Here is a 26,173-nt window from a genome sequence, read left to right on the forward strand (position 1 = left end):
TCTCCAAACGGTGGTCTGCCCTTCCAATTGGAAAATACACTCTTCTCCTTTCTCTTGAGAGAAGTCAGTATGGTTTGGGGTTTTCTTTACCATGCCACCTGCCTGCCCTGCCAAGCTCACTGTCCGCTCTGGCCGCCACGTAGGAAGGTGCCCGCTCTCCGTCATCTTCGTGCCGCCGCCCGGGCGGTGCTGCCTTTGTCCCGACTCGGCTGACCGACGGGCCGTCGGACTCTTTCTGTTTTTGCTGCTCTGCAGTTTACTGCAGTCCAGAAATCGGAAGGAGCTGTTATAAACGATGGGACGGGTCTGTCATTGCACACCTGTGTTTTTCCTCTCATGTAGAGCACAAGTTACATCCTGACAGTGGCCAGTGCTGCTGCCTCGGACTCCTCCGGCCCCATCTCCCTCTCCTGCCTCTCCTGCTCTCTCTGCTCCTCTGCACAGGCCTCCCCAGCTGTGCCGGGAAGACTCCTGCCACGTGCCTGTGTGGGGCCTTTGCACTTGCTGAGCCCTCTGCCGCCAGCACTCCTCCTGAGGGATGTGCTCTTGCTGGCTCTCAGGGTCGCTCAGATGCTCCTCTCACTGAGGCCTCTCTCAGCCCCCCGACTTGGAATGGGCCCTCCCATTGCTTGTCTCCTTTCCTGCTTATACTTCCTCTGGAGCTCCCGTCAGCCTATGACATGCTGTACACTCTGCTTGTCAGAATTATTGCCTGTCTCTCTCCAAGAAGTCCCGTGAAGGCAGGGAATTGTGCTGTCTGTTTCGTTCACAGCTGAACCCTAGTATAGGGGTAGGGGACCTATGGCTCGCGAGCCAGATGCGGCTCCTTTGATGGCTGCATCTGGCTTGCAGACAAATCTTTAATAAAAAAAAATAACGTTAAAAATATAAAACATTCTCATGTATTACAATCCATTCATTTCTTACCACTCATGTTCAGGGATGCAGGTGGTTGGAGCCAATCACAGCTGTCCTCCGGGACAACACCAAATTTTTATTGGATAATGCTTAACATACATGGGTCGTTGTGAGGTCAGGAAGTAAACTTTCCTCCTTTTAGTCAAGTAGTCAGCTAGGTAATCGCAGAAACCCTTTTGATGAAGAAGATGGCTAAAAGAAAAAAAGATGAGGAATATTGTACTTTTCAGCAGGAATGGACAGAGGAATTTGCCTTTGTGGAGAGAGCAGGTTCTGCAGTATGTCTAATATGCAATGATAAAATTGCATCGATGAAAGGGTCAAATATAAAGCGGTACTTCAACACACGCCATACTACATTTGCATCGAAATACCCAGCAGGGGAACAGCAGGAAGAAAGCATGTCAAGAGCTACTGTGCAGAGTGCAAGCTAGTCAGCAGCAACTCCGTGTTTGGACCCAACAAGGTGACTGGAATTCGGCTAGTTTTACTGGTGCTTTAGCAGTTGTGAGAAACAGAAAGTCCTTTACAGATGGGGAGTATGCCAAAACATTCATGCTTGATGTTGCCAATGAACTTTTTGACGACTTTTCTGATAAAGACAAGATAATCAAACGAATAAAAGACATGCCTCTGTCGGCAAGAACTGTTCACGATTGTATCATCATAACGGCAAATCAAATTGAGGCAACACAAATGAAGGACATAAATGCAGCACCATTCTTTTCTCTCACTTTGGATGAGTCAACAGACATAAGCCATTTATCCCAGTTCAGTGTGATTGCAAGGTATGCTGTCAGTGACACACTACGTGAGGAAAGTCTTGCTGTTTTGCCTTGAAAGAGACAACAAGAGGGGAGGATTTATTCAAGTCTTTCACCGAGTTCGCTAAAGAAAAAAATCTACCAATGGATAAACTTATATCAGTGTGTACTGATGGTGTTCCATGCATGGTGGGGAAAAACAGAGGATTCGTAGCGCTTCTACCTGAATATGAAAAGAGACCCATCCTAAGTTTTCACTGCATCCTACATCAGGAGGCACTCTGTGCTTAGACGTGTGGTGAGCAGCTTGGTGAGGTGATGTCGCTGGTCATTCAGGTGGTCAGCTTTATTGTTGCCCGAGCTTTAAATGATCGCTAGTTTAAAACACTGCTGCTGGATGAAGTTGGGAATAATTATCGTGGTCTGCTTCTGCACAGCAATGTGCATTGGTTGTCAAGAGAAGGTGCTCAGCCGTTTCGCAGCTTGTCTAAGCGAAATCCGAACTTCTATTGAAATGAAAAACGTCGAGCATCCTGAGTTAGCTAACACTGAGTGGCTTCTGAAGTTCTACTATCTCGTGGACATGACTGAACATCTGAACCAGCTCAATGTGAAAATGCAGGTGTTGGAAATACAGTCTTATCCCTTCAACAAGCAGTGTTTGCATTTGAAAACAAGCTGGAACTCTTCATCACCGACATTGAAACAGGTCATTTATTACACTTTGAAAAACTGGGAGAGTTTAAAGATGCACGCACAGCAAGTGACCCTGCTCAACATCTTGATCTCCAGCAGCTAGCGGCTTCACATCTAATCCCCTGCAGTCATTCAAAGTGCGCTTTGGAGAATTTCGTGAGCACACTCGTCTTTTTAAGCTCATCACCCATCCACACAAGTGTGCAGTGGACAGCGCCGACCTGAGTTACATCCCAGTGTCTTCTGTCAGAGATTTTGAGCTACAAGCTGCTGACCTGAAGGCCTCAGACATGTGGGTGAATAAGTTCAAGTCACTGAATGAGATTTGGAAAGATTTGCACTACAGCAAGCAGAGTTAGCGAGCAAACACAAGTGGGAAGAAATTAAAAAACTCTAACCTGTGGACCAGTTGATTGTCAAAACTTGGAATGCGCTTCCTGTCACAGACACACACTGCAGCGTGTGAGTATTGCTGTACTGATAATGTTTGGCTCTACGTATGCATGTGAGCAGTCTTTCTCACATCTAAGGAATATTAAGACCAACCTACGATCACGTTGAACAGATGGAAGTCTCAATGCCTGCATGAAGCTTAACCTCACCACGTATCAACCAGACTACAAAGCCATCGGCAAAACCATGCAGCACCAGAAGTCGCATTAATGGTAAGAAGTGCTTTATTCATCATTGGTTAGCAACAGCATAACAACGTTATTAAAAAGAATTCAGAGACTTATTGTACTTTAAAAGTGTTGGTCTTGCATAAAATGCACACATTTACTTGTATTTAGTGTTAAACATATTGTATGGCTCTCACGGAATTACATTTTAAAATATGAGGTGTTCATGGCTCTCTCAGCCAAAAGGGTTCACGACCCCTGCCCTACTACGTGGAGTAGTGCCTGTCATGTGTATTTCATGAATAAATGAATAACAAGTTCAACTGGAAGAACGGGCAAAAGACATCCGTAGGTAACGAATAGTCAACAAGAATAGGAAAAGAGAAATCTCATTAGTAATCAGAGAAGTGCCGATTAAAATCACAACCAAATTCAGTTGCCAGCCCTCCTAGTCTGGCAATGCAGGTGCTTCTGAAAGGTGGAGCAGAGCCCATTTCCCCAGTAAGGGGAGTGTAAGTTGATGTGTCGGCTTTGGAGGACAGTTTGGCAACAGATGATAGCTCTTGTCTCTATGCTGTTCCCTTCGCCCATGCCCTGCACTCTTCTGGGCATGCCCAGAGGGCCTTTGCACTCGAACAGAGAGACCCTTGCAGGAATGTGTAAAGCAGCACTGTTCTCAATAGCAGACACTTGGAAGCAACTTAAGTGCCTATTAATAAAAACTTGGACAGACTGTGTTATGTTCACATAATGGAATGCTATGTTGTTAGGAAAGTGCGTTTCCTAGAGATACAAATCAGTGTTTATAAAACTCCATAGCAGATGGTTGGTGAAAAAAGCAAATTGCAAAAGAATACATACAGAACAGTATTTACAGAAAATTTTAAAACAAGAGAAATAATGTGACATTGCCTAAGAATTCATAAATAAGCACAAAAAGCTGTGTGAAGGACTGCATGAGACTAATAACACATTGAGGATAGTGGGGGTCGGCCCCACAGAAAACTAATCAAAAGTGTTGAGGTCTACCTTAAAACTGCTCTAAAAGGTGCTGGCTTTTGCTGGTTCAGAAAGCCGCGCCCTGAAGGCAGCGTCAGCGTGGCTGCCTCCGCCAGGCGAGGGGCTGCCCGGCTGCTCACTGAGAACCTGTGTTTTCCTTGTTAGCTCTCCTCACTGTTACACGTCTTTCTATTCAGTAACTGTAGAAAAGACATTTTACAGCTTTATAATTTCAGATATTTGGAAAGTGGTACTTTTGTCCTTCTCTTGTGAACCAGGGGGAGGACTGATCGGAAGGAAAGGCTACGTGGGTGCGCTGGGGAAGGGCGACACGATGATGTGTGCTGTGTACGGGTGGACTGAAGAGATGGCTTTCTCCGGGACGTCCGCGGGGGACGTGTGCATCTGGAGGGACATCTTCCTCGTGAAGACAGTGAAAGCACACGATGGGCCCGTGTTCAGTATGCACGCATTGGAGAAAGTAAGTAACCCGAAGATGCTCCGTGTCGGACAGAATCTGACCATGAGGAGCATTTGCACAGTAAAGGACATTGGCACTCAGCTTAGCTGATCCACTCGGGAACGGTCTGTGGGCTGGCCTTCCTGACCTTGTTTTATTCCTCTTTCAAATTTCTGAACCCAGAGTGAAATAGGTCTGCTGTTAAAAAAAAAAGAAGTTGAACAGCACACTTACTATGTGTCAAAAATTGTTTAGGAGCTTTATATGTTATCACCATGTCCTCTGAGGTGGCTACGGATATTATCCTTTTTTAAAAAAAATTTTGAATTTATTGGGGTGACACTGGTTGAGAAGATTATGTAGGTTTCAGGGGTACCATTCCACATCACATCGTCCACTGCACGACGTGTCCACCACCCCAAGTCAAGTCCCTTCTCTCACCGTGTGCCCTCTCTTCCCCTCCTCCCCCTCCCCTGCCCCTCCCTCCATCATCCTCACTCTGCTGTCTGTGTCTGAGCTGCTTCCTCTCAGTTAACCCCTTCACCAGCACCCTTGCTCTCTAAAGGAGGGGGTATGAAGCTCTTGGAGCATGTCTGTAACCTGCTAGAGTAGTAGAGCTCCCTTCTGGTTCCAGACGGCAAACATGCTTTTAAACTCCTGTCCTAGAAGTAGGACGTTAGTGTCTCTGTAGATATTTTTGTAGCTTCCATATTGATGTGTAAAAACATCCAGTGGATTCTTAATACTATTTTCCATTCATTGCAGGCAGTAACTTTTGCCTGTAAATGTTCTTTCTTCTAGAATTTTTCAATACAAAGAAGCTTATTTTTAAAATATGTAGACCTATATTCACTTGAAATTTTTATTTGTATAGGGATTTGTTACTGGAGGAAAAGATGGTGTAGTGGCTCTTTGGGATGACTCCTTTGAAAGATGTCTCAAGACCTATGCTATAAAAAGAGCTGCTTTGGCCCCGGGATCTAAAGGTGATTTGAGATTTAATTTACTTTGTAGGAAAAAAGGAAAATGGCTCATTAGCACATGTGGTCACTGAGGTGGAGAGCATGGAATACACTTTCCCTCCTTTACTGGAAAGGAATCAGGGTTCATGGGAGAGGCACTCAGCTGAACAACAGAGTCACTGCTCTGTCCTTTCAAAACCCATTCTCTGGGATATACGTGGTGCATTATTAACCAGGAACAAGATTAGTAATGTTACTTTTTAACATTTTTAATTTTCCAAAGGAAATTGCCACTTACCACCAATCAGGAGTTTGTTTGCAAACTTGGTGTTTTGTTTCACTTGCAAATATTAGAGGGAAAAAAGCAGTTGTCAGAATGGTAGTAGATCTGGGATTATATAGAATCATACAATTGTAGTACTGTATATAGGTAGTACTTACTTTTTTTTAGATTTTATTTGTTATTGATTTTAGAAAGGGAGCGGGAGAGAAGAGTGGGAAGTATCTACTCATAGTAGTTGCTTCTTGTATGTACCTTGACCAGGCAAGCCCGGGGATTCAAACTGGCGACTTCAGCATTCCAGGTCAACACTTTATCCCAGGGGTCCCCAAACTACAGCCCGCGGCCACATGTGGCCCCCTGAGGCCATTTATCCAGCCCCCGCCACACTTCCAGAAGGGGCACCTCTTTCATTGGTGGTCAGTGAGAGGAGCATAGTTCCCATTGAAATATTGGTCAGTTTGTTGATTTAAATTTACTTGTTCTTTATTTTAAATATTGTATTTGTTCCCGTTTTTTTTTTTTTTTACTTTAAAATAAGATATGTGCAGTGTGCATAGGGATTTGTTCATAGTTTTTTTTATAGTCTGGCCCTCCAACAGTCTGAGGGACAGTGAACTGTCCCCTGTGTAAAAGGTTTGGGGACCCCTGCTTTATCTACTGCACCACCACAGGTCAGGCAGGCAGTACTTACTTTTGAGATTAGTAAATTGAATGGGGAAAATGCAGTGCTCTTATTAGAATACTTAATATAGGAGAAAGCAACCTTGTAATATGATTTTTATTATCAAAATAGCGTCAATGGCAATATATTTATATATATCCTTGTATTATAATAACTTCATACCTAGAAAAACATCTCCATGTAACATTTCAGGTCTTCTCTTGGAAGACAACCCATCTATACGTGCCATATCCTTAGGACATGGTCATATTTTAGTTGGCACAAAGAATGGTGAAATTCTAGAAGTGGATAAAAGTGGCCCAATAACACTTCTGGTCCAGGTAATTTCAAATGTTAAGATGCTTTTCTTGTCCTTTGTATACAGTTGGTTCAGTACATAACAGCCAAAGGTGATGGCATAGCGGTGAACAATGATGCCAAGTTCATTAGGGACATATTTGTTAATGCTGCTATGTACCAAAACACTTAGGCTTAATTATAGCTAAATGCATAATAGGTTCAGTAAATAAATGTGCATGTTATCATGTGGGTAATTTCCAATATTTTAAGTGATGTCTTAATGCAAAACAAACCAATGGAAAGAAAAACCAGTTGTAACCAATTTAACCCAGTCCATTTATTTCATATTTAATTTTATTTTGTTGAAGTATATTTCATGAACCTAAGGCCGAATCAGTTTATTTCATTCTTTCTCAGGTTTCTAACATAAAAATTAAAAATGAATGTATACTAAAATTTACTACTGAAAACATCAGTGAAAATACAGGGTGGGGCAGAAGTAGGTTTATAGTTCATATGGAAAACAATACATAATTAATATTACAAGAGTAAACTTTTTTGCATACTCACAACTGTAAACCTGCTTTGCCCCACCCTATATTTTAATAACAGAAGATCCAGAAAACATTCGGTGTGGTAGAAATGTAAAGGGAAGCAGCAGGGAATGCTCTATTAATTTTTCACATGTACATTTCAGTATGTATGTTTTTCTGAAAAGTAAGCCGATAGTGTAAAACACACCAGGTGGGGTAGGCTCTGTCCCAGCGACTTCAACCTTCTTCTCCCGGCACACATAAACTCATTACCGAAAGTCTGGGACACATCAAAAAAACGCTTTTTGCCAATCTGACAAAAAAGCATAATTCTGATTCATTCACATTGGACAGCTAACTGTTGTGTTGGCTGTCGTTGGTTTTTTATTTGAAAATCTAAGTGAAAGAGAGGTCAGTGCCCCTGACTAAATAGTCATGTATTGCGTGTTTTAAAAATTCTTGTGGCACACCAGTTGAGAATTGCATCTAACCTAATGGAAAATTGTCCTCATGTAACTCTGTTCAGTAAAACCAGTTTGTTGGGGGGAGCCGGGGGCGTGTCCTGGTTTCATCAGTCTCTGATGGGGTGTCCGTGTCAGGGAGTTAGGGAGAGGCAGGAGAGGGGTGGGTCTCAGTTCACACACTCTCACTGTTCTTAATGAATTTAGCTTTTTCTTGAGTAAATGTTTCTTCACTTGTTGTTCCTCCTTGGAACCATTTTCAGACCCTTTAAATGGTTTGTTTTTCTTCACCGTATTAACTGTGAGGAGGTCTGCGGAGCTCCTCGGTCAGTCATGCAGGATGTCCCCAACCTGTCATTTATCAACATGCAAGGCGGCTGGTTCCTGGTCTCCACACCAGGGAATGTTTTAGGATCTTAAGCTCATTTTAATAGCAGCTTGACTGCATTGTAGTTGTGGAGATAAAGTTGTTACAAAGGTGTTTTACAGTGTGTTCCATAGAAAAGTTTTAGTAGACTTATTCATTATTTATTATTCTGTCATTATCATGTATTATCAAAAGTTGTCTCTTTTTTTTCCTAAATACACATAGTTTTAGGTTGCATTGATCTTAACTGTTTTCTCTATAGGGACACATGGAAGGAGAGGTGTGGGGTTTGGCCACACATCCTTACCTGCCCATCTGTGCCACTGTGAGTGACGATAGAACCTTGCGGATCTGGGATCTCTCTCCTAGTCATTGCATGCTGGCCGTCCGGAAACTGAAAAAGGGTGAGAGGCTCTCAGATGTGAACACAGATTAAGTTGTCACAGTTTTATAACCCTCATAAATGTAAGAAAGCAAGTCCATATATTAAAAAAGGGAAATATTTATTCTGTGTCCACTTGCTCATGATGCTTTATAAACAAAATTAATTATACCCCGTCTTTACCTATGATTAACCTGAGCTAGTTTTCAAGTGGCTCATGTCGGAAGAAAGAATCCTTTGTTACCATGGATTATGTGTAATTCAGAATTTAAAATGCAGAAAGGCGGCCTTCACTTAAAAGGGGCAGCAGAGGTGGTGGGAGGAAGTTTTGGGAAGAAGCAGACCGAGCACATCTGTAGGAGACGGGGGCGGGTGCCTGTCAGGAGCAAGGCTGTTGTTAACTCTAACCCGGCTCCGGAGCACATCTGTAGGAGACGGGGGAGGGTGCCCATCAGGAGCAAGGCTGTTGTTAACTCTAACCCGGCCCCCGAGCACATCTGTAGGAGACGGGGGAGGGTGCCCGTCAGGAGCAAGGCTGTTGTTAACTCTAACCCGGCCCCCGAGCACATCTGTAGGAGACGGGGGAGGGTGCCCGTCAGGAGCAAGGCTGTTGTTAACTCTAACCCGGCCCCCGAGCACATCTGTAGGAGACAGGGGAGGGTGCCCGTCAGGAGCAAGGCTGTGAACTCTAACCCGGCCCCCGAGCACATCTGTAGGAGACAGGGGAGGGTGCCCGTCAGGAGCAAGGCTGTGAACTCTAACCCGGCCCCCGAGCACATCTGTAGGAGACAGGGGAGGGTGCCCGTCAGGAGCAAGGCTGTGAACTCTAACCCGGCTCCCGAGCACATCTGTAGGAGACAGGGGAAGGTGCCCGTCAGGAGCAAGGCTGTGAACTCTAACCCGGCCCCCGAGCACATCTGTAGGAGACGGGGAGGATGCCCGTCAGGAGCAAGGCTGTGAACTCTAACCCGGCTCCCGAGCACATCTGTAGGAGACAGGGGAGGGTGCCCATCAGGAGCAAGGCTGTGAACTCTAACCCGGCTCCGGAGCACATCTGTAGGAGACGGGGGAGGGTGCCCGTCAGGAGCAAGGCTGTGAACTCTAACCCGGCTCCCGAGCACATCTGTAGGAGACAGGGGAGGGTGCCCATCAGGAGCAAGGCTGTTGTTAACTCTAACCCGGCCCCCGAGCACATCTGTAGGAGACAGGGGAGGGTGCCCGTCAGGAGCAAGGCTGTGAACTCTAACCCGGCCCCCGAGCACATCTGTAGGAGACAGGGGAGGGTGCCCGTCAGGAGCAAGGCTGTGAACTCTAACCCGGCTCCCGAGCACATCTGTAGGAGACAGGGGAGGGTGCCCGTCAGGAGCAAGGCTGTTGTTAACTCTAACCCGGCCCCCGAGCACATCTGTAGGAGACAGGGGAGGGTGCCCGTCATGAGCAAGGCTGTGAACTCTAACCCGGCCCCCGAGCACATCTGTAGGAGACAGGGGAGGGTGCCCGTCAGGAGCAAGGCTGTGAACTCTAACCCGGCCCCCGAGCACATCTGTAGGAGACAGGGGAGGGTGCCCGTCAGGAGCAAGGCTGTGAACTCTAACCCGGCTCCCGAGCACATCTGTAGGAGACAGGGGAGGGTGCCCGTCAGGAGCAAGGCTGTGAACTCTAACCCGGCCCCCGAGCACATCTGTAGGAGACAGGGGAGGGTGCCCATCAGGAGCAAGGCTGTGAACTCTAACCCGGCTCCGGAGCACATCTGTAGGAGACGGGGGAGGGTGCCCGTCAGGAGCAAGGCTGTGAACTCTAACCCGGCTCCCGAGCACATCTGTAGGAGACAGGGGAGGGTGCCCATCAGGAGCAAGGCTGTTGTTAACTCTAACCCGGCTCCGGAGCACATCTGTAGGAGACGGGGGAGGGTGCCCGTCAGGAGCAAGGCTGTGAACTCTAACCCGGCTCCCGAACACATCTGTAGGAGACAGGGGAGGGTGCCCGTCAGGAGCAAGGCTGTTGTTAACTCTAACCCGGCCCCCGAGCACATCTGTAGGAGACAGGGGAGGGTGCCCGTCAGGAGCAAGGCTGTGAACTCTAACCCGGCCCCCGAGCACATCTGTAGGAGACAGGGGAGGGTGCCCGTCAGGAGCAAGGCTGTGAACTCTAACCCGGCCCCCGAGCACATCTGTAGGAGACAGGGGAGGGTGCCCGTCAGGAGCAAGGCTGTGAACTCTAACCCGGCTCCCGAGCACATCTGTAGGAGACAGGGGAGGGTGCCCGTCAGGAGCAAGGCTGTGAACTCTAACCCGGCCCCCGAGCACATCTGTAGGAGACGGGGAGGATGCCCGTCAGGAGCAAGGCTGTGAACTCTAACCCGGCCCCCGAGCACATCTGTAGGAGACAGGGGAGGGTGCCCATCAGGAGCAAGGCTGTGAACTCTAACCCGGCTCCGGAGCACATCTGTAGGAGACGGGGGAGGGTGCCCGTCAGGAGCAAGGCTGTGAACTCTAACCCGGCTCCCGAGCACATCTGTAGGAGACAGGGGAGGGTGCCCATCAGGAGCAAGGCTGTTGTTAACTCTAACCCGGCCCCCGAGCACATCTGTAGGAGACAGGGGAGGGTGCCCGTCAGGAGCAAGGCTGTGAACTCTAACCCGGCTCCCGAACACATCTGTAGGAGACAGGGGAGGGTGCCCATCAGGAGCAAGGCTGTTGTTAACTCTAACCCGGCCCCCGAGCACATCTGTAGGAGACAGGGGAGGGTGCCCGTCAGGAGCAAGGCTGTGAACTCTAACCCGGCCCCCGAGCACATCTGTAGGAGACAGGGGAGGGTGCCCGTCAGGAGCAAGGCTGTGAACTCTAACCCGGCTCCCGAACACATCTGTAGGAGACAGGGGAGGGTGCCCGTCAGGAGCAAGGCTGTAAACTCTAACCCGGCCCCCGAGCACATCTGTAGGAGACAGGAGAGGGTGCCCGTCAGGAGCAAGGCTGTGAACTCTAACCCGGCTCCCGAACACATCTGTAGGAGACAGGGGAGGGTGCCCGTCAGGAGCAAGGCTGTAAACTCTAACCCGGCCCCCGAGCACATCTGTAGGAGACAGGGGAGGGTGCCCGTCAGGAGCAAGGCTGTAAACTCTAACCCGGCTCCCGAGCACATCTGTAGGAGACAGGGGAGGGTGCCCGTCAGGAGCAAGGCTGTGAACTCTAACCCGGCTCCCGAACACATCTGTAGGAGACAGGGGAGGGTGCCCGTCAGGAGCAAGGCTGTAAACTCTAACCCGGCTCCTGAGCACATCTGTAGGAGACAGGGGAGGGTGCCCATCAGGAGCAAGGCTGTTGTTAACTCTAACCCGGCCCCCGAGCACATCTGTAGGAGACAGGGGAGGGTGCCCGTCAGGAGCAAGGCTGTAAACTCTAACCCGGCCCCCGAGCACATCTGTAGGAGACAGGGGAGGGTGCCCGTCAGGAGCAAGGCTGTGAACTCTAACCCGGCTCCCGAGCACATCTGTAGGAGACAGGGGAGGGTGCCCGTCAGGAGCAAGGCTGTTAACTCTAACCTGGCTCCAGATGTCCTCTGTCATCTTTCTATGATACTATCTGTTGTTTGACAGCTTGCAGGACATCTTTTTTAATAAATTTATTTTTTGTAGGGACTATTGCCTTTTTATTGATAGCAGGCTTTAATGTTTGTTTCAAAGAAAGCGTTTCCAATCATCTTTGTCTTTAGATTTGTGATTTATGGGAAGAAATTCTAATTATTATTATGTTTAATTTGGGTTGAGTTGTGTCGCCCCAAAAGATATGTGGAAGTCCTATCCCCCAGTGCCTGTATATGACCCAGCTGGAAGTAGTCTTTGCAGATGTAATCGAGGTAAGATAAGGTCTGGATTAGGACGGGCTCTCAGCTCAGTGACTGGTGCTATGAGCAGGCTGCATGAGCTGCAGGGCACAGGCATGCAGGGGAATGTGCTGCCATGAGAGGCGGAGACGGAGCCGTGAGGCACCTGTAAGCCAAGGAGCACAGGGATGGCTGGCAGCTGCCAGAGCTAGGAAGGGCCAAGAGAGGAGTCCGCCCTGGAGCTTTCAGGGGGAACGGCGCTGCCAACGCCTTGATTTTGGTTTTCTAGCCTCCGGAAGTGTGAGCTCTGTGGTAGGTTTGCACGGCAGCCCAGGAAACCAGGCGTGTTCACAGTACACTTTACAAGTCTTTGAACTGGTATGAGAATCATTCTCAAAGCTGTTTGTTTGACTTTTCTTTATAAAACCTGAGAGAAGTAAGAAAATTAAAAAATATACTTTATATAACCCATGTTGAATTAAACATTTTAATATAGTATATAACTCCAGATGTTTCAATATTAAAAGTATGAGGATATTTTTAAATTTGGAAATAATGGTATTATACCTTCACTACTGATAGTTTGGAACTTAAAATTTACGTAGAATTTTCCCTGACCCAATAACACGAGTGTTGTGCTTTTGATCCCCAAGTCAGGGCACGTACAAGAATCATGCAATGAATACATAAACAAGTGGAACAACAGATCAGTGTTTCTCTCCCTCTCTTCCTCTCTCTTTCCCTCTCTTTCCCTTCCTCTCTCTAAAATCAATATAATAGACTTTAAAAAACTAGCATAGAATTTGAAAACCAGTATTATATGTGGTGATGGACAGAGACTTGCCTTGGGGAGGTGAACACACAGTACAGCGTACAGATCATGTGTTGTAGAATTGTGCACCGGAAACCTGTATAGTTGTGTTAACTAGTGTTACCTGAATAAATTCAATTTTAGAAAGAACCCCTAAAAGGGCCCTGACTGGTTGGCTCAGCAGTAAAGTGTTGGCCCAGCTTGTGGAAGTCCTGGGTTCGATTCCTGGTCAGGGCACACAGGAGAAGCGCTCATCTGTTTCTCTACCCCTCCCTCCCTTTTTTTTCTCTCCTCCGCGTGCAGCCATGGCTCGAATGAGCAAGTTGGCACCAGGCGCTGAGGATGGCTCCATGGCCTCGCCTCAGGCACTAAAATAGTTTGCTTGCCAAGCAACTGAGTAGCGGCCCCAGATGAGCAGAACATCAGCCCCAGATGGGGGTTGCCGGGTGTGTCCCAGTCGGGGCAAATGCTGGAGTCTGTCTCTCTGCCTCCCTACCTCTCACTTGATTAAAAAAAAAACTCCAAAAAGAACAAAGAAAACCAGTATTGTGTGAAGATAATGAATGTATACATAGCCCCTCAAAAATTCCAGTTTTATCAGGAGGCCTAGGTGTAAGACTTAGCTCTTCAGTGCTCAGTGCACATGAGGCTTTATTTCATTACTCTTTTCTGCCTCCTTTTTATATTTGATGCCTGGGGATTTGTTTGTTTATTTGTTTAGTTGGTTGGTTTGGGTTTTTTTTGTTTGTTTGTTTGTTTTACTTTTTAATGAGCTCGGCTGTGCATTTGAAAGGATTCTTGCTATGTTAATCTTTGCTTAAACTCACCTTTGCACCTGCTCTATTCCGCACCAGCCAGCTGAATAGGGTTGAGTGAAATGTGCAGCTGGTGACTGGTCTCACTGCCATTCTGTTTCTCTGCCCACCACGGCCGCGGAACTCCTCCGAATACAGCAGGTGGTGCTCACGTCTGTGTGGTCATGTGACAGTTGCTGCGCAGACCACTGCAGCGAGGCTCCTGTCCCCGTGGGTCCACTGGACCTGCGCCAGTCTCTCGGTCAGCTCTCAGTCCTCGCTGAGTCACCTTGTGCTAGTTTTTGGCGTGATTGACTTTGTCTTCTTTTCTGACCTAGTTCCCTCACTTGGCTCTAGAAACCTGCATGTCAGAGGCCTCACCCCACCCTCTACCTTTTGGCTTCTTTCTTGTTCCCCTGGTGGTTCTGCCTCTTCTCCCTGCTCTCTACCTGCAGGAATGCCCCAGGGGTCTCACTGGCCTGCCTTTTCTCATAGGCACACTCACACTTTAGGTGACTAGACCAGTCACTGTCCAGTCCTAACACATAGACCATTCTAGTCATTGATCTGGGAATATTTAATAAAAAGAATGGTTAACTAGTAAAAGGTGGCTACCTACTGAGAATGCTGTAGAAACAGGCACAATGGACAGTGGACACTGGCCCTCGTTAGCTGAGGGGGAGTGACCAGAGGAGGAAGGGACTGGGGAGGGAGACCCAGCTTGGAAGGGTGCGGCTGCCCACGAACACCCCGTCTGTGTGAGCTCAAGAGCCTGCCTAAGGCTGCAGCTTTGGTGGACAGCGAGCATGGTCACTGGGGGAAGGAAAACTCGCGTGAAGGCCCAGGCCAGAGCCAAATGGCAGGAACACTGCTTGGAGAAAAACTTAACCCAGGCCCAAGGCTGTTGTCTGGGCAGAGCATCTTGCTGGAGCCCGCTAATCATGGCAGGAGCGTTAGGGCCATTACTGTGATGGTGGGGAAGCTTGCTAGAGGCCTCAGTAGGGGCTAACAGGAATGCGGCCAGGACCCCTGCATACCAGTGCCCTGGCTCTTCAGGTAAGATCGAACACTAGAAGAGGGAAGTACAGCCCCTTTCTCCTGCTGTGGACTTGTAGTGTCTCGCTAGCACCCTCGATTGGACAAACAGCATCATTCCACTGGCAAAAGAAAAAGTCCACAGGGCCCAAAGAATGGTAGATTTGGAACTGAGGCAATAAATTAATAACTGGCACAAACTATCTCTTCGTCTAATCGGCATCTGTATGCATCTTTTATACACACATTTGAAATTCAGTAGCATCACAGAAGTAACCTTAGCTGATGTTCTACCAAAACTTTCTACTGAATGAGATGGAGCTGCCCTGGGTACAAGGGAGGAGTCCTCACCCTCTCCTGAAAGAGAGAAGATAAGCAGTCCCGACAGTCAGTGTATCCATTGCTGAGTATGTTAATTACTCTCAAATTCAGTCCCAGTCTCTCTAAATATTGTTACCTTAAGACTAATTGGAAAGTTAACTTCCAACAAACTCATATAACTATTAAGGAAAAGAATGAGAGAGAAGTAACTGATTTATATGTACATGGAACAAGCATGTCTGTGTAGTCCCTGTTTCTCTAACTGGTTCTAGATTGTGGTGGTTATCTGTGACTTTCCTCTTTCATTGCTTCCTCTTGCTTCCGGGTTTTCTTTGCTCCTAGCCGGAACTTTGGTGGTTAGAGTTGTTTAGCTGGTGGGGTGAGCCAGACCTTCACTACTGAATGATATGGAATCTCAGTATCTCGCTGGGTTATTGTTCTTGTTGCTGTTGTTTTCCATTAGCTTTATCACTGGCCATGGGAGGCATCCTGGTGCATCCCCTGGGTTCCAGATATGGCCCCCTACGCCCTCATTGTGGAGCAGTAACTCAGCTTCCCCTTTGTAATCAGGGTCGGTGCTCCATTCAGAAGAGTAGCAGCCCCTTTCTTTGCCTGTTGGTTCAGTGGTATAAGTTGTCCAGCACAGCAGTCTCATCTTCCAGTTCAGTGGAAACATTGTGTCCCCTGGTGAAAGCATTTCTCCTTCTTTCAGGAGTTAAAACCAAATTAACAAAGCTGAGTTGCCAGGATGCAAAACAAAACTGTGCAGATTGGTTATTATATATCACTGTAGGGCCACGCCCCCTCGTGGTTCAGAGGCCCCTGTGTGCTGGGTGTGAGGAGGTGGCCCTATATGCAGCGAGCCGCATCCTGAGGACAGAGGCCCCGTCTTGGAGGGTGTTGTTCCCCAGGCAGTGCCGCACGTGAGTTTTCAGTAAGCTGGTACCTTGTTCTCGCAGCAGCCTCTCTGAGTTACGGAGGCATGTGGCAGGACCTGACTCCACGGATATGAGCCCGAGGCTGCCCGTTCTGTGCTGTGAGATGAGCCCCTTGATCAGAAGCATGGTGGCGGTGCCAGCGGAAGCAGATGGGCAGGGAGGGAAATCCAGTGAGCACACCTCTGGGTCCCTCCGTGATGGAAGAGGTCACGGAGCGTGCATCAGGCTGGTCCCCTGGGGAACGGTGCCATCCCAGAGATTCAGTGCGTCTCTCCTGGGAGCCGATTAGATACTCAGACGCAGTGGTAGCAAGGTCAGCCTTGGTAAGGAGAAGTCCCTGTTTTGAACCCAAGCACAGACTCCATTCTTGCCACCATGGGCCCGCCGAGAAAGTGCCAGCTCTCTGGGGAGAGAGGCTGCTTAATATCCACAGAGCATGTCATTTTGTCCATCTGAATGCTGAGTGCATCCGTGTAAATGTGTCCATCTGGTCGTTTCTTACTGTAAGAGTGGAAAACCGAAGTACTGCTGAAGGGCTGCCCACTGGGGGTTTACCTGACCCCAGCCTTCCAGGGTCGTCCTGTGTGCAGCTGTAACGCTCTCAGCTGGGGACGAACGGACTGTGTGGAAACATCTGTAATCTGGCTCACATTCTCTTCCTCCAGCTGGGCACAAGGAACACCTGTGAGCCGTGGGGACAGGTGGAGGGAGGAGGCATTGCAGCGGGAACTGTGGAGGGGTTCTGAGCCCAGTGCTTGTCCCTTCCAGACCTGTCCACGCTGCTCTCTTATGTACCGCTTCCACTTGCCTGCGTGCCGTTGTGCACGCGCAGTCTGTGGTGAGGTTGGTCAGGTAGCTCAGTTCATGGTAGGAAGCTCTGGACACATAGTCACCTGACCCCCGTGGCTAGGCATTTACTCTCTCACGGGACCTAGTTGCAAACCAGAAGCTGCGTCCCAGGAAGAAACCAGTCATTTGTGAAGGAGGGCGTGGCTTTTCTGTCAAATCCGGGAGCTCTGCGACATGGGTCTCCTCTGGTGGCTTCCCCGAGGCTCCCCACACACCCGTCTGCCCCAAGCGCTTTGAGAATTGTTGGACCTGCTCGGCCACACGGCCCGAGTGGAAAACCAGCCTGCCTCTTCTTGTTCCGGGCCCACCGGAAGCGGGAAGCCTTCAAGTCACCTGATAAGTGGGTAGGGGCAGCTCACTGGATGTGGTTTATGCTGCTTCCAGAAAGGCCTCCCAAGCATTTTGCTCCTTTGCTGGTGGTAGGTGATGGGCTGGGTGTGGTGTGCGGCCCCTGACTCACACTTTGGAGGACTGTCTTGACATACTCCAGATCATTGGATCCCCGGAACCTTCGGCCCGGGGGCAGGCCCCTGAGTTTTTGTACGGGTCATCTGCCACCTTCTTCAGTGACTTATGTCATACTGAAGCCTCTGAAGTGCTTGTCGCTTCCTGCTCCCCAGATCCATTCAACATAGCGTCCTCCATGTAGTGGACTGTGGGGTGTTCTGTGGAATGTCAAGACAATCAGGATGTCCATGGACTATTCTACGGCAAAGCACAGGAGAGCTGAAATAGCCCTGAGGCAAGGCTTTGAAGGTGTACACAGAGACAAGCCAGGTAAAAGCCGACTGCTTCCGGTGGTCCTCACAAACTGGCGTGGAGAAAAGGCGTCACCAAGGGCGATGGCCGCCTGCAGAACTGTGCAGGGCTGTGTTCACGTGTCCCAGTTCCGAGCTGGGCGAGCACGTCTGGAGGAGCAGCTTCAGTAGAGTCACTGCCTGAATCCACGTATCTGTGGTTCCACTCTCAGGTCCATCCGATTTTAGCACAGACCAGACTGGCACGCGTTGAAGATGACGTGACAGGTGTCCTCAGGCCTGCTGCTCCACGTCAGTGGTGGTGTCCCTGGCTTCGCGGCTCTCAGGCTTACAGCTGTGTCTGGTTCATTGTCTTGGTAGAGAGAGGGATTTCCATGGATTTCACTTAGTTCCTCCTGCCATAATGACCTCACCCCATGGGTCACAGGGCAGTGGAGGGCGCTACCAGTTGCCTAGTATATCTATTCAGATCAGCAGTTGGGTGGGGTCTGCTGTGCTTCAAACTGGGCTGGAGCTTCCTCCGCCGCCTGAGCCCGGGAGGCCCCCTCTGCTGGCATACAACAGCAGCACCGTGTGTTCTCGAGAGTTCCTGTCCCTTCAGAGCTGTGTCTCGTGGTTCCTGAAAGTGTGGGTATTTCCTTTTCTCAGTCCCAGTCATTCTAATAAGTGGCCACAGATGTTTGGAGAAAATTTACAGTACGTTCCTGTGGCCATGCTACAGGGTCCTTCCCTCACGGGGCCGCAGGCTGGGCCTCCCGGTCAGGGGCTGAGTGTGTGAACTGGCTTAGGTCTGAAACCTGGCTGGGAGTCTGGGATTCGGAATCTCCAGATTTAAGTCAGTTTTAGCCGCCTTGTTGGAGTTTTTTCCATTATATAGACCAAACACTAATCTAATCGAGTAGCCTGCTCACCATTTTCATTTCTGGAAGCACCGTGATAAATGAGTCCCCAGCAGACCACGCAGGCCCAAACTCTGTGATGAGCAGCCCGTCCCCGCTGCCTTTCTGCTGAGAAGAGCACACCGCGTGTCTGCTGGGCAGGCCATGCCTCTGGCCTCTGCATCTCCAGGACTCTCCCAGTTGGGTCGGGGAGCCCGTGTTAATGGTAACCTCCCCCACTGCTGACCCACTGAGAAGGACGGTCACAGGGCTTTCAGAGATGCAGGGGCTGCCCTTAGCGAACGTGCGTCTCAGTGTCTTCAGGAAGGGACTATTTCCTAGATTTTGGGGGGAGGTAGGTAGTGGGTGGGGTTGCAGGTTACATATGAAAAATCTGCTTTAACATTCTTACCACCCTAAGCCCTTGGAGTCCTGCCTCTGTCTCAGGTGTCAGCCCGTGGATGAAGTCCAGTGCACCCCGACTTTGTAAATGAAGTTCTGTTGACGCACGGCCCTGCCCGTTCGTTCACGTGTGGCCTAGGTCTGAGTAACTGTGACCGGAACCATGTGGCCCACAGAGCTGAAAGCGTTTGCTCTCTGGGCCTGTATGGAAAAGTCTTCCAGCCTCGCGCTAGAGCATGCTGCGCTTGGCCCCAAGCTGGGGACCAAGGGGCATGGAGGGATGGCAGCGCTGGACTCCGGGGGCTGAGGGTCCGGTGCCACGTGCCACGGTGCTGCCTCTGAGTCCGTCTCCTCATGGACAGGAGAGCATGCTGTGCTTGGCCCCGAGCTGGGGACCAAGGAGCACGGAGGGATGGCAGCGCTGGACTCCGGGGGCTGAGGGTCCAGTGCCACGTGCCACGGTGCTGCCTCCGAGTCCGTCTCCTCGTGGACAGGAGAGCGTGCTGCGCTTGGACCCGAGCTGGGGACCAAGGAGCACGGAGGGATGGCAGCGCTGGACTCCGGGGGCTGAGGGTCCAGTGCCACGTGCCACGGTGCTGCCTCCGAGTCCGTCTCCTCGTGGACAGGAGAGCGTGCTGCGCTTGGACCCGAGCTGGGGGCCGAGGGGCACGGAGGGATGGCGGCGATGGACTCCGGGGGCTGAGGGTCCGGTGCCACAGTGCTGCCTCCGAGTCCGTCTCCTCGAGGACAGGAGAGCGGGCTGTTTCCACCGGCCAGTGAGACTCAGAACCACACTACGTTCTGTTTACCTGAAGCCTAGGTACTCCTGTTGATCAGTGTCCCCATTAAATTTAACTTGCTAAATAAAATTTTTAAAAAAACACACATTTAAGCCCAGGGTTCTCAGTTTTGCCGGATTTCCGTCAGACATTCCCATTGCAAGTGTTTGCGTCCCCGCTCTTCCCAGTCAGGACCCTGACTTTCGCGTGAGAAACCCGGGGGGCTGCGGTCCTCACTTGTATCTTGCCCTGCCGGGACAGCTCAGCTGGTTAGAGCTTCGTCCCAACGTGCAGATGTTGCCAGTTCGATTCCTGCTCAGGGCACATACAGGAACAGATCGGTGTTCCTATTGTTGCACTCGCCGGGTAAAACAAACACTGGAGACGTTTGGAGAGTTTCAGACAAAGTTTTATGGCCAAGAGAAAAAGAAAACAAAGCAAAACAAAACAAACCTGCGCAGGGGTGAACTCAAGTGGTAGTCACAAGAGCCACACCAAGCGCCTACAGTCTAGGGGTTCTTATAGCATAGCAAGCAAGCAGTTCATACAGAAGCAAATTTGGCATTTAGCAATTGGCTTCCCCAAATTAAATTCTAGTCACGTGCCTTAGTAACCAGTCATACAGTTGAAAGCCCCAGCTGGAAATATCCCTATTTATCCCCTAGGATGTGGTTACATTTACTGTCTTAGGAGTTCTTGTGACTTCCTTATCTCAAGGACTCCTTAGCTCCTAACCATTCTGGGAGTCTAACGACTTCTCTATCTCAAGGACTCTTCAGCTCCTAGCCATCCTGGGAGTCTGGGCTCACCTGTTTACTGGACTAGTTCCTTTGAAGTTATTTCTAAAGCCTATTAATATATTTTATAGCTTTTATTCGAATGTCACATTTCCTCCTCTTCTTTGTCCTAGTTAAATCCTTAACTATAACGGAGATTCTTCAGCTGCACTAAGGCGTTGGTACGGCTGAGATAAAATTATTATTTTAACTGTTTTTATTCTTTCCTTAATAAAAGCAAATAACTTGTTAAGGATTACGGGTCCAATAGTGAGGGCCAATAACAGTACTAACAATGGTCCTGCTAGTGTAGTTATTAATGTAGTTAGCCAAGGTGACAGTTTGAATATAGAGGTGAACCAATCTAAATTGTCATTATTTTGCTGAATGTGCTCTGCTAACTGTTTTATTTTATTTATTTTATTCTGGATTTCATTGCTGTTATTAGTTAAATTAAAACAACACATTTCTTTTATTTTTTCACAACCCTGGTGGTGAAATAATAATAGATAATTAATAGCCGCCCGATTATCTAAAATAGCTTGATGTAATTGCTGCTGTTCATTATTAAAAAGAGTCAATGCTTGAGACGTTTCGTTGATGCTTTTAGCTAAGTTACAAGCTAAATGCTGGATTTGTCTATGATTGTAAGCACCCCATACTAGATTTCCTACAATACTTAAAATTATGGCATATCCTTCAGCTTCTGACAACAATCGTACTTCATCATGACATTCAGGTCCTACAGGGATGGAGGCAGCACGCCTACTGGGAAGAGTGGTATTATGCTCAAGAAGTAACAAATCATTCTTGTTAGGTAAGAAAGTAGCAATTCTAGATAAACAACAAGTGGTGTCAGTAAGATTAGGGGGAATATAATTATATGTCATAGAGTTACAGGTAAAGAACCATCCAGTAGGCAGGGTAATATAGCCATAAATGGAAGGGTATGAATCTGTAATGCATGGCTTGGCAACTGATAAGAAGCTTTTCCCCAGTTTGCTAAATCTAGATAAGTTACAGTCTTATTAGGGATACTGGAGAAGAAAGTTAAATTCCTTATGTCAGCTGCCGGTTTACATACCGGGCGTAGACATTTTCCTAGCATGAAATGAGTATGACTATCCTGTTCAAGGCAAAACGATGAGACATTTAGGTGCGTGCTAAAGCCACCCATAAATTCTCTGGATGATTCAGGGTTTCCTGGAAAGCAGGTACTGGTTTAATACTGGATAACATACAAAAGAAAACTGTTGCTACGATTCGGGTAAGAACCGCACTTTTAAGGGATTGTGGGGATCCGCTTTGACTCTCCATTTGGCTTCCTTCAAGCTCGGTTCTTGAGCTAACTTTACATGTGATAGATGAATCCAGTAAGGTTTTTCAGCTATTCTCACAGCTGTGGGCGTGCTGAACAGTACCTGGAATGGTCCTTGCCACCGAGCGTCAAGGTTCCCGCGACGGTGGTTAAGAATCCATACCCATTGTCCTGGCTCCGGTGGAGTTGGCAGTGGAAGTCCTTTGAGTTGGTCCTTCTGCTGGTCTCTAAGCGCCCGTACTTCTGCACGTATCAGTTGTAATGCCTGTAAGGACTTTAGAAAACTTTGATTAGAATCCTCAATTTCTTCCCTTGTTATTTGTGGAACCAAAGGAGTTGGTTGCCCATACATTAGCTCATAAGGAGTCCATTTTCCTGTATAAGGTGTATTTCGAACCCTATATAATGCAAAAGGGAGTAGCTCTACCCAATTTTTGCTAGTCTTCTTTCTTAATTTAATTATAGTTTCTTTAAGGGTCTTATTCATTCTCTCGACTTGCCCTGAACTTTGAGGCCGATAAATGCAATGTAATTTCTAATTGACCCCTAATCTTTTTGCCAATTCCTGTGATATTTTGGACACAAAAGCAGGTCCATTATCTGACCCTACAGCAATGGGAATGCCATATCGTGGAATGATTTCTCTTAAAAGTATTTTACATACTGTTGAAGCAGTTTCTCCTTTTGTAGGAAAAGCCTCAGTCCATCCAGTAAAGGTGTCTATTAGAACAAGCAAATATTTGTAGCCTAATTTCCCTGGAGTCATCTCGGTAAAGTCCACTTCCCATAGTTCTCCAGGAGCTTTTCCTCGGTGCCTGATGAGAGGAGGTAATTTCTTATTGACAGCATTTACTTTGGCGCAGGCCTGACACCTAGACACAACAGAGTGTATGACATCTCTGATTTTTGCTTTTTCATAATATTTTTTTACTAGATGTTCTAGTTTTTGTTGTCCTAAGTGGGAGCTGCTATGTATTTCTTGAATTATTTGTCTTAACACTCCTTGTGGTAGGTATATTCTGCTGTCTGGTAATTCTATTCATTCCTGTTTACTTTTCTTACCCCCTAGTTGCTTACCTTTCTCTTCTTCCTTTGGCTCATACCTTGGTTCTATTTGTAAAGTAGGGGGTGGGATGAGTAGCAGTTGGTTAGTGTGTTCCTCCTCTTCTGCTGCATTCCGTGCCGCTCGATCAGCAGAGTGGTTTCCTTTTACTATAGGGGAATCCCCCTTTTGATGTCCTTTGCAATGTATTATTGCCACCTTTTTAGGCAATCAAATGGCTTTTAATAGAGCTAAAATCTCATCCTTATTTTTAATTTCTTTTCCTGTAGTAGTTAGTAACCCACGCTCCCGGTAAATGGCGCCATGTACATGGGCCGTGGCAAAGGCATATCTACTGTCTGTATAGATGTTGGCACTTTTCCCTTCAGCAATTCTAAGGGCCTGTGTGAGTCCGATAAGCTCAGCCCATTGTGCAGATGTGCCTTTAGGCAGTGCCTTTTTCCATAACACAGAGTCTTGAGTGGTCACCGCAGTTCCAGCATACCTTTGCCCATCCCGAACATAGCTACTTCCATCTGTAAACAGAGTTAAATCTGCCTTCTCATAGGCCTGATCCCGTAGATCTGGTCTGGCTCCTGTAATGGTATCTAATATTTGTCTACAGTCATGGATCACCGATGGGTCTGGCAACGGGAGCAATGTAGCAGGATTTAAGGCCATTGTTTTCAAAAATTGTATTGCGGGGGGGGGTTCAGTAACTGTGCCTGGTACTGTGTTAGTCGGGCATTTGAGATCCACCTATCCGGTGGAGCCCGTAGCACTTGTTCTAAATAGTGCTCTCCAATGACCTGAATGTCTTGACCCAGAGTCAGTTTACTGGCCTCCTTAACAAGGATGGAGGTAGCAGCAAGTGCTCTCAAACAATTGGGCCATCCTGATGACACGGGATCTAGTCTTCTGGACAGATAGGCTATTGGTCTCTTCCAAGGTCCCAATTCTTGACAGAGGACCCCTAGAGCAATGCCCTTCTTCTCAGTCACAAATAGTTGAAAAGACTTAGACAAGTCTGGCAGGGTTAATGCCGGGGCTGCAACTAGGGCCTCCTTAAGTTTTTGAAAAGACTCTCGTGCCTCCTCTGTCCATACAAATTGTTCCTCTTTTCCCCGTGTTAACTCATGCAAAGGTTTGGCCAGCTCTGCAAATTCTAGTATCCAAAGTCTGCAATATCCCACGGCACCTAAAAATTCTCGTACTTGCCTCTTACTTACAGGCTCAGGAATCTGTAGTATAGTCTGAATTCTTTGGCTAGACAAGCTACGTTGTCCTCCCCTCAAGTCATACCCCAAGTAACTCACGGTTTGGGTGACAATTTGGGCCTTCTTAGCAGATACTCGATAGCCCGTCCGTTGCAGTTCTTGGAGTAGTTCCAATGTAGCTTCTTGGCAACTCTCCTGGTTTGGGGCTGCGATAAGATCGTCCACATACTGCAGCAGCACAATTGAAGAGTGGCCGGCTCGAAACTCCTGTAAGTCTTTGCACAAAGCCTCATTAAATATGGTTGGTGAATTCTTAAAACCCTGAGGGAGTCTGGTCCAAGTGTATTGGCCTGAAAGTCCATTCTCAGGATTATTCTACTCAAAGGCAAACATTTCCTGACTTTGCTTTGCTAATGGAATGCAAAAGAAGGCATCTTTCAAATCTAATACTGAATAGAAAACATGCGTTGGTGGCAATGAACTTAATAGGGTATAGGGGTTTGGCACAGTAGGATGTATGGTCTCTACCCGAGCATTCACTTCACGCAGGTCCTGCACTGGGCGATAGTCCTGAGTTCCAGGTTTTTGTACTGGCAGTAGAGGAGTGTTCCAGGCAGATTGGCATTCCCGGAGAATCCCGGCTTCTAATAAGCGCCTCAAGTGCTGTGCTATACCCTGTTTAGCCCGAGCAGGTACAGGATACTGTCTGATGCGTACTGGGCTGGCATCACTCCGCAACAGCACTACTACAGGCGGCTGATGTACTGCCAATCCCGGAGGATTATTCTCTGCCCAAACTCCAGGAACCTGTTGCTTTACTTCCTCGGGGATGCCCGTAAACCCGCTCTTACCTTCCGGGAGGGAGGCAATCAGGTATTCTTCTGATATTGGCACAGTCACTAATACCTTGCCTTCTGCATTCTCCTCCTGGTTGAAGGTTATTGTTGCTTGAAATTTTGGCAACAAATCTCGTCCCAACAGCGGGTAAGGGCAGTCTGGAATAATCAGGAATGAATGAGTAATAGTCCCTCGCGCCAGGTCTGTAATCCGAGCAGTGGCTCGAGGATATGAGACAGCTTTGCCAGTGACCCCTATTACCTTTGTGGATTCCTTTTGTAATGTCCCAAGTGGTCTCTTTAGGACGGAATAAGTGGCCCCCGTGTCAACTAGGAAGGTAGTTGGTTTCTCCTCAATTGACAGTGTGACCATAGGCTCCTGGGGGCCAACAGAAATGGAGCCTTGGCCCCGTCAATCTAATTGGAGCAAGACTTGTGAGCTTTGTTCCTGATTTACGGCCTGTAGCTTAGGGCAATCCTTCTTCCAATGACCTTTCTCTTTGCAATAAGCACACTGGTCTTTATCTAGTTGCTTCTGCGGGAAAGTTCCCTTCTTTCCCTTAAAGGGCTGCTGTTTCCCTTTTGGTCCTTTTGATTGCTGTGCCAAGAGTAGTTTTACAGCTGCTTTCCCTAACTCAGGGTCATCACGATTGACATAGACTTTTTGTGCTATTTTTTTTTTTTTTTTTTTTTTTTTTTTTTTTTTTTTTTACTTTTATTTATTCACTTTAGAGAGGAGAGAGAGAGAGAGAGAGAGGAGAGAGAGACAGGGGGGAGGAGCTGGAAGCATCAACTCCCACATGCTCCTTGACCAGGCAAGCCCAGGGTTTTGAACCGGCGACCTCAGCATTTCCAGGTCGACGCTTTATCCACTGCGCCACCACAGGTCAGGCTGTGCTATTTTTAATAATTTTTTTTTTCTTAAATTTTTTTATTTTCTGGAGCTTCTTTCTAATGTCTGGGGCTGCCTGAGTGACGAAGGTTATGTTTATTAGCCTGCGATTTTTCTTTGCCTCAGGATCAATAGGGGTATAAACCCGGTAGGCCTCCATTAGCCGCTCTAAATATGCAGCAGGGGACTCATTCTTTCCCTGAGTTACCTCACCTACCTTACTAAAGTTGGTTGGTTTCTTAGCAGCTGCCCTTATTCCCCTTAATAGAGCCTGGCGATATTGGGTAAGCGATTCCCTA

The 26,173-nt window shown here is 48.0% G+C and overlaps 1 protein-coding gene across 10 annotated transcripts in view; it reads left to right on the forward strand.

The window, feature by feature from the left end:
- Positions 1-26,173, forward strand: part of EML5 (EMAP like 5) — a 153,488-nt gene that overhangs the window by 75,535 nt on the left and 51,780 nt on the right. For all 10 annotated transcript variants that reach the window (XR_010731309.1, XR_010731310.1, XR_010731311.1 and 7 more), the window contains exons 18-21: positions 4,276-4,478; positions 5,332-5,443; positions 6,577-6,704; positions 8,287-8,428. Coding sequence is in view for 7 of the 10 variants with exons in the window: in XM_066276913.1 (XP_066133010.1) it covers positions 4,276-4,478; positions 5,332-5,443; positions 6,577-6,704; positions 8,287-8,428 (585 nt within the window). In the remaining 3 variants the exon portion in view is untranslated. The remainder of the gene's footprint in view (positions 1-4,275; positions 4,479-5,331; positions 5,444-6,576; positions 6,705-8,286; positions 8,429-26,173) is intronic.

Source organism: Saccopteryx bilineata, chromosome 4 (genome assembly GCF_036850765.1).
Source record: "Saccopteryx bilineata isolate mSacBil1 chromosome 4, mSacBil1_pri_phased_curated, whole genome shotgun sequence".
Taxonomy (NCBI): Eukaryota; Metazoa; Chordata; class Mammalia; order Chiroptera; family Emballonuridae; genus Saccopteryx; species Saccopteryx bilineata.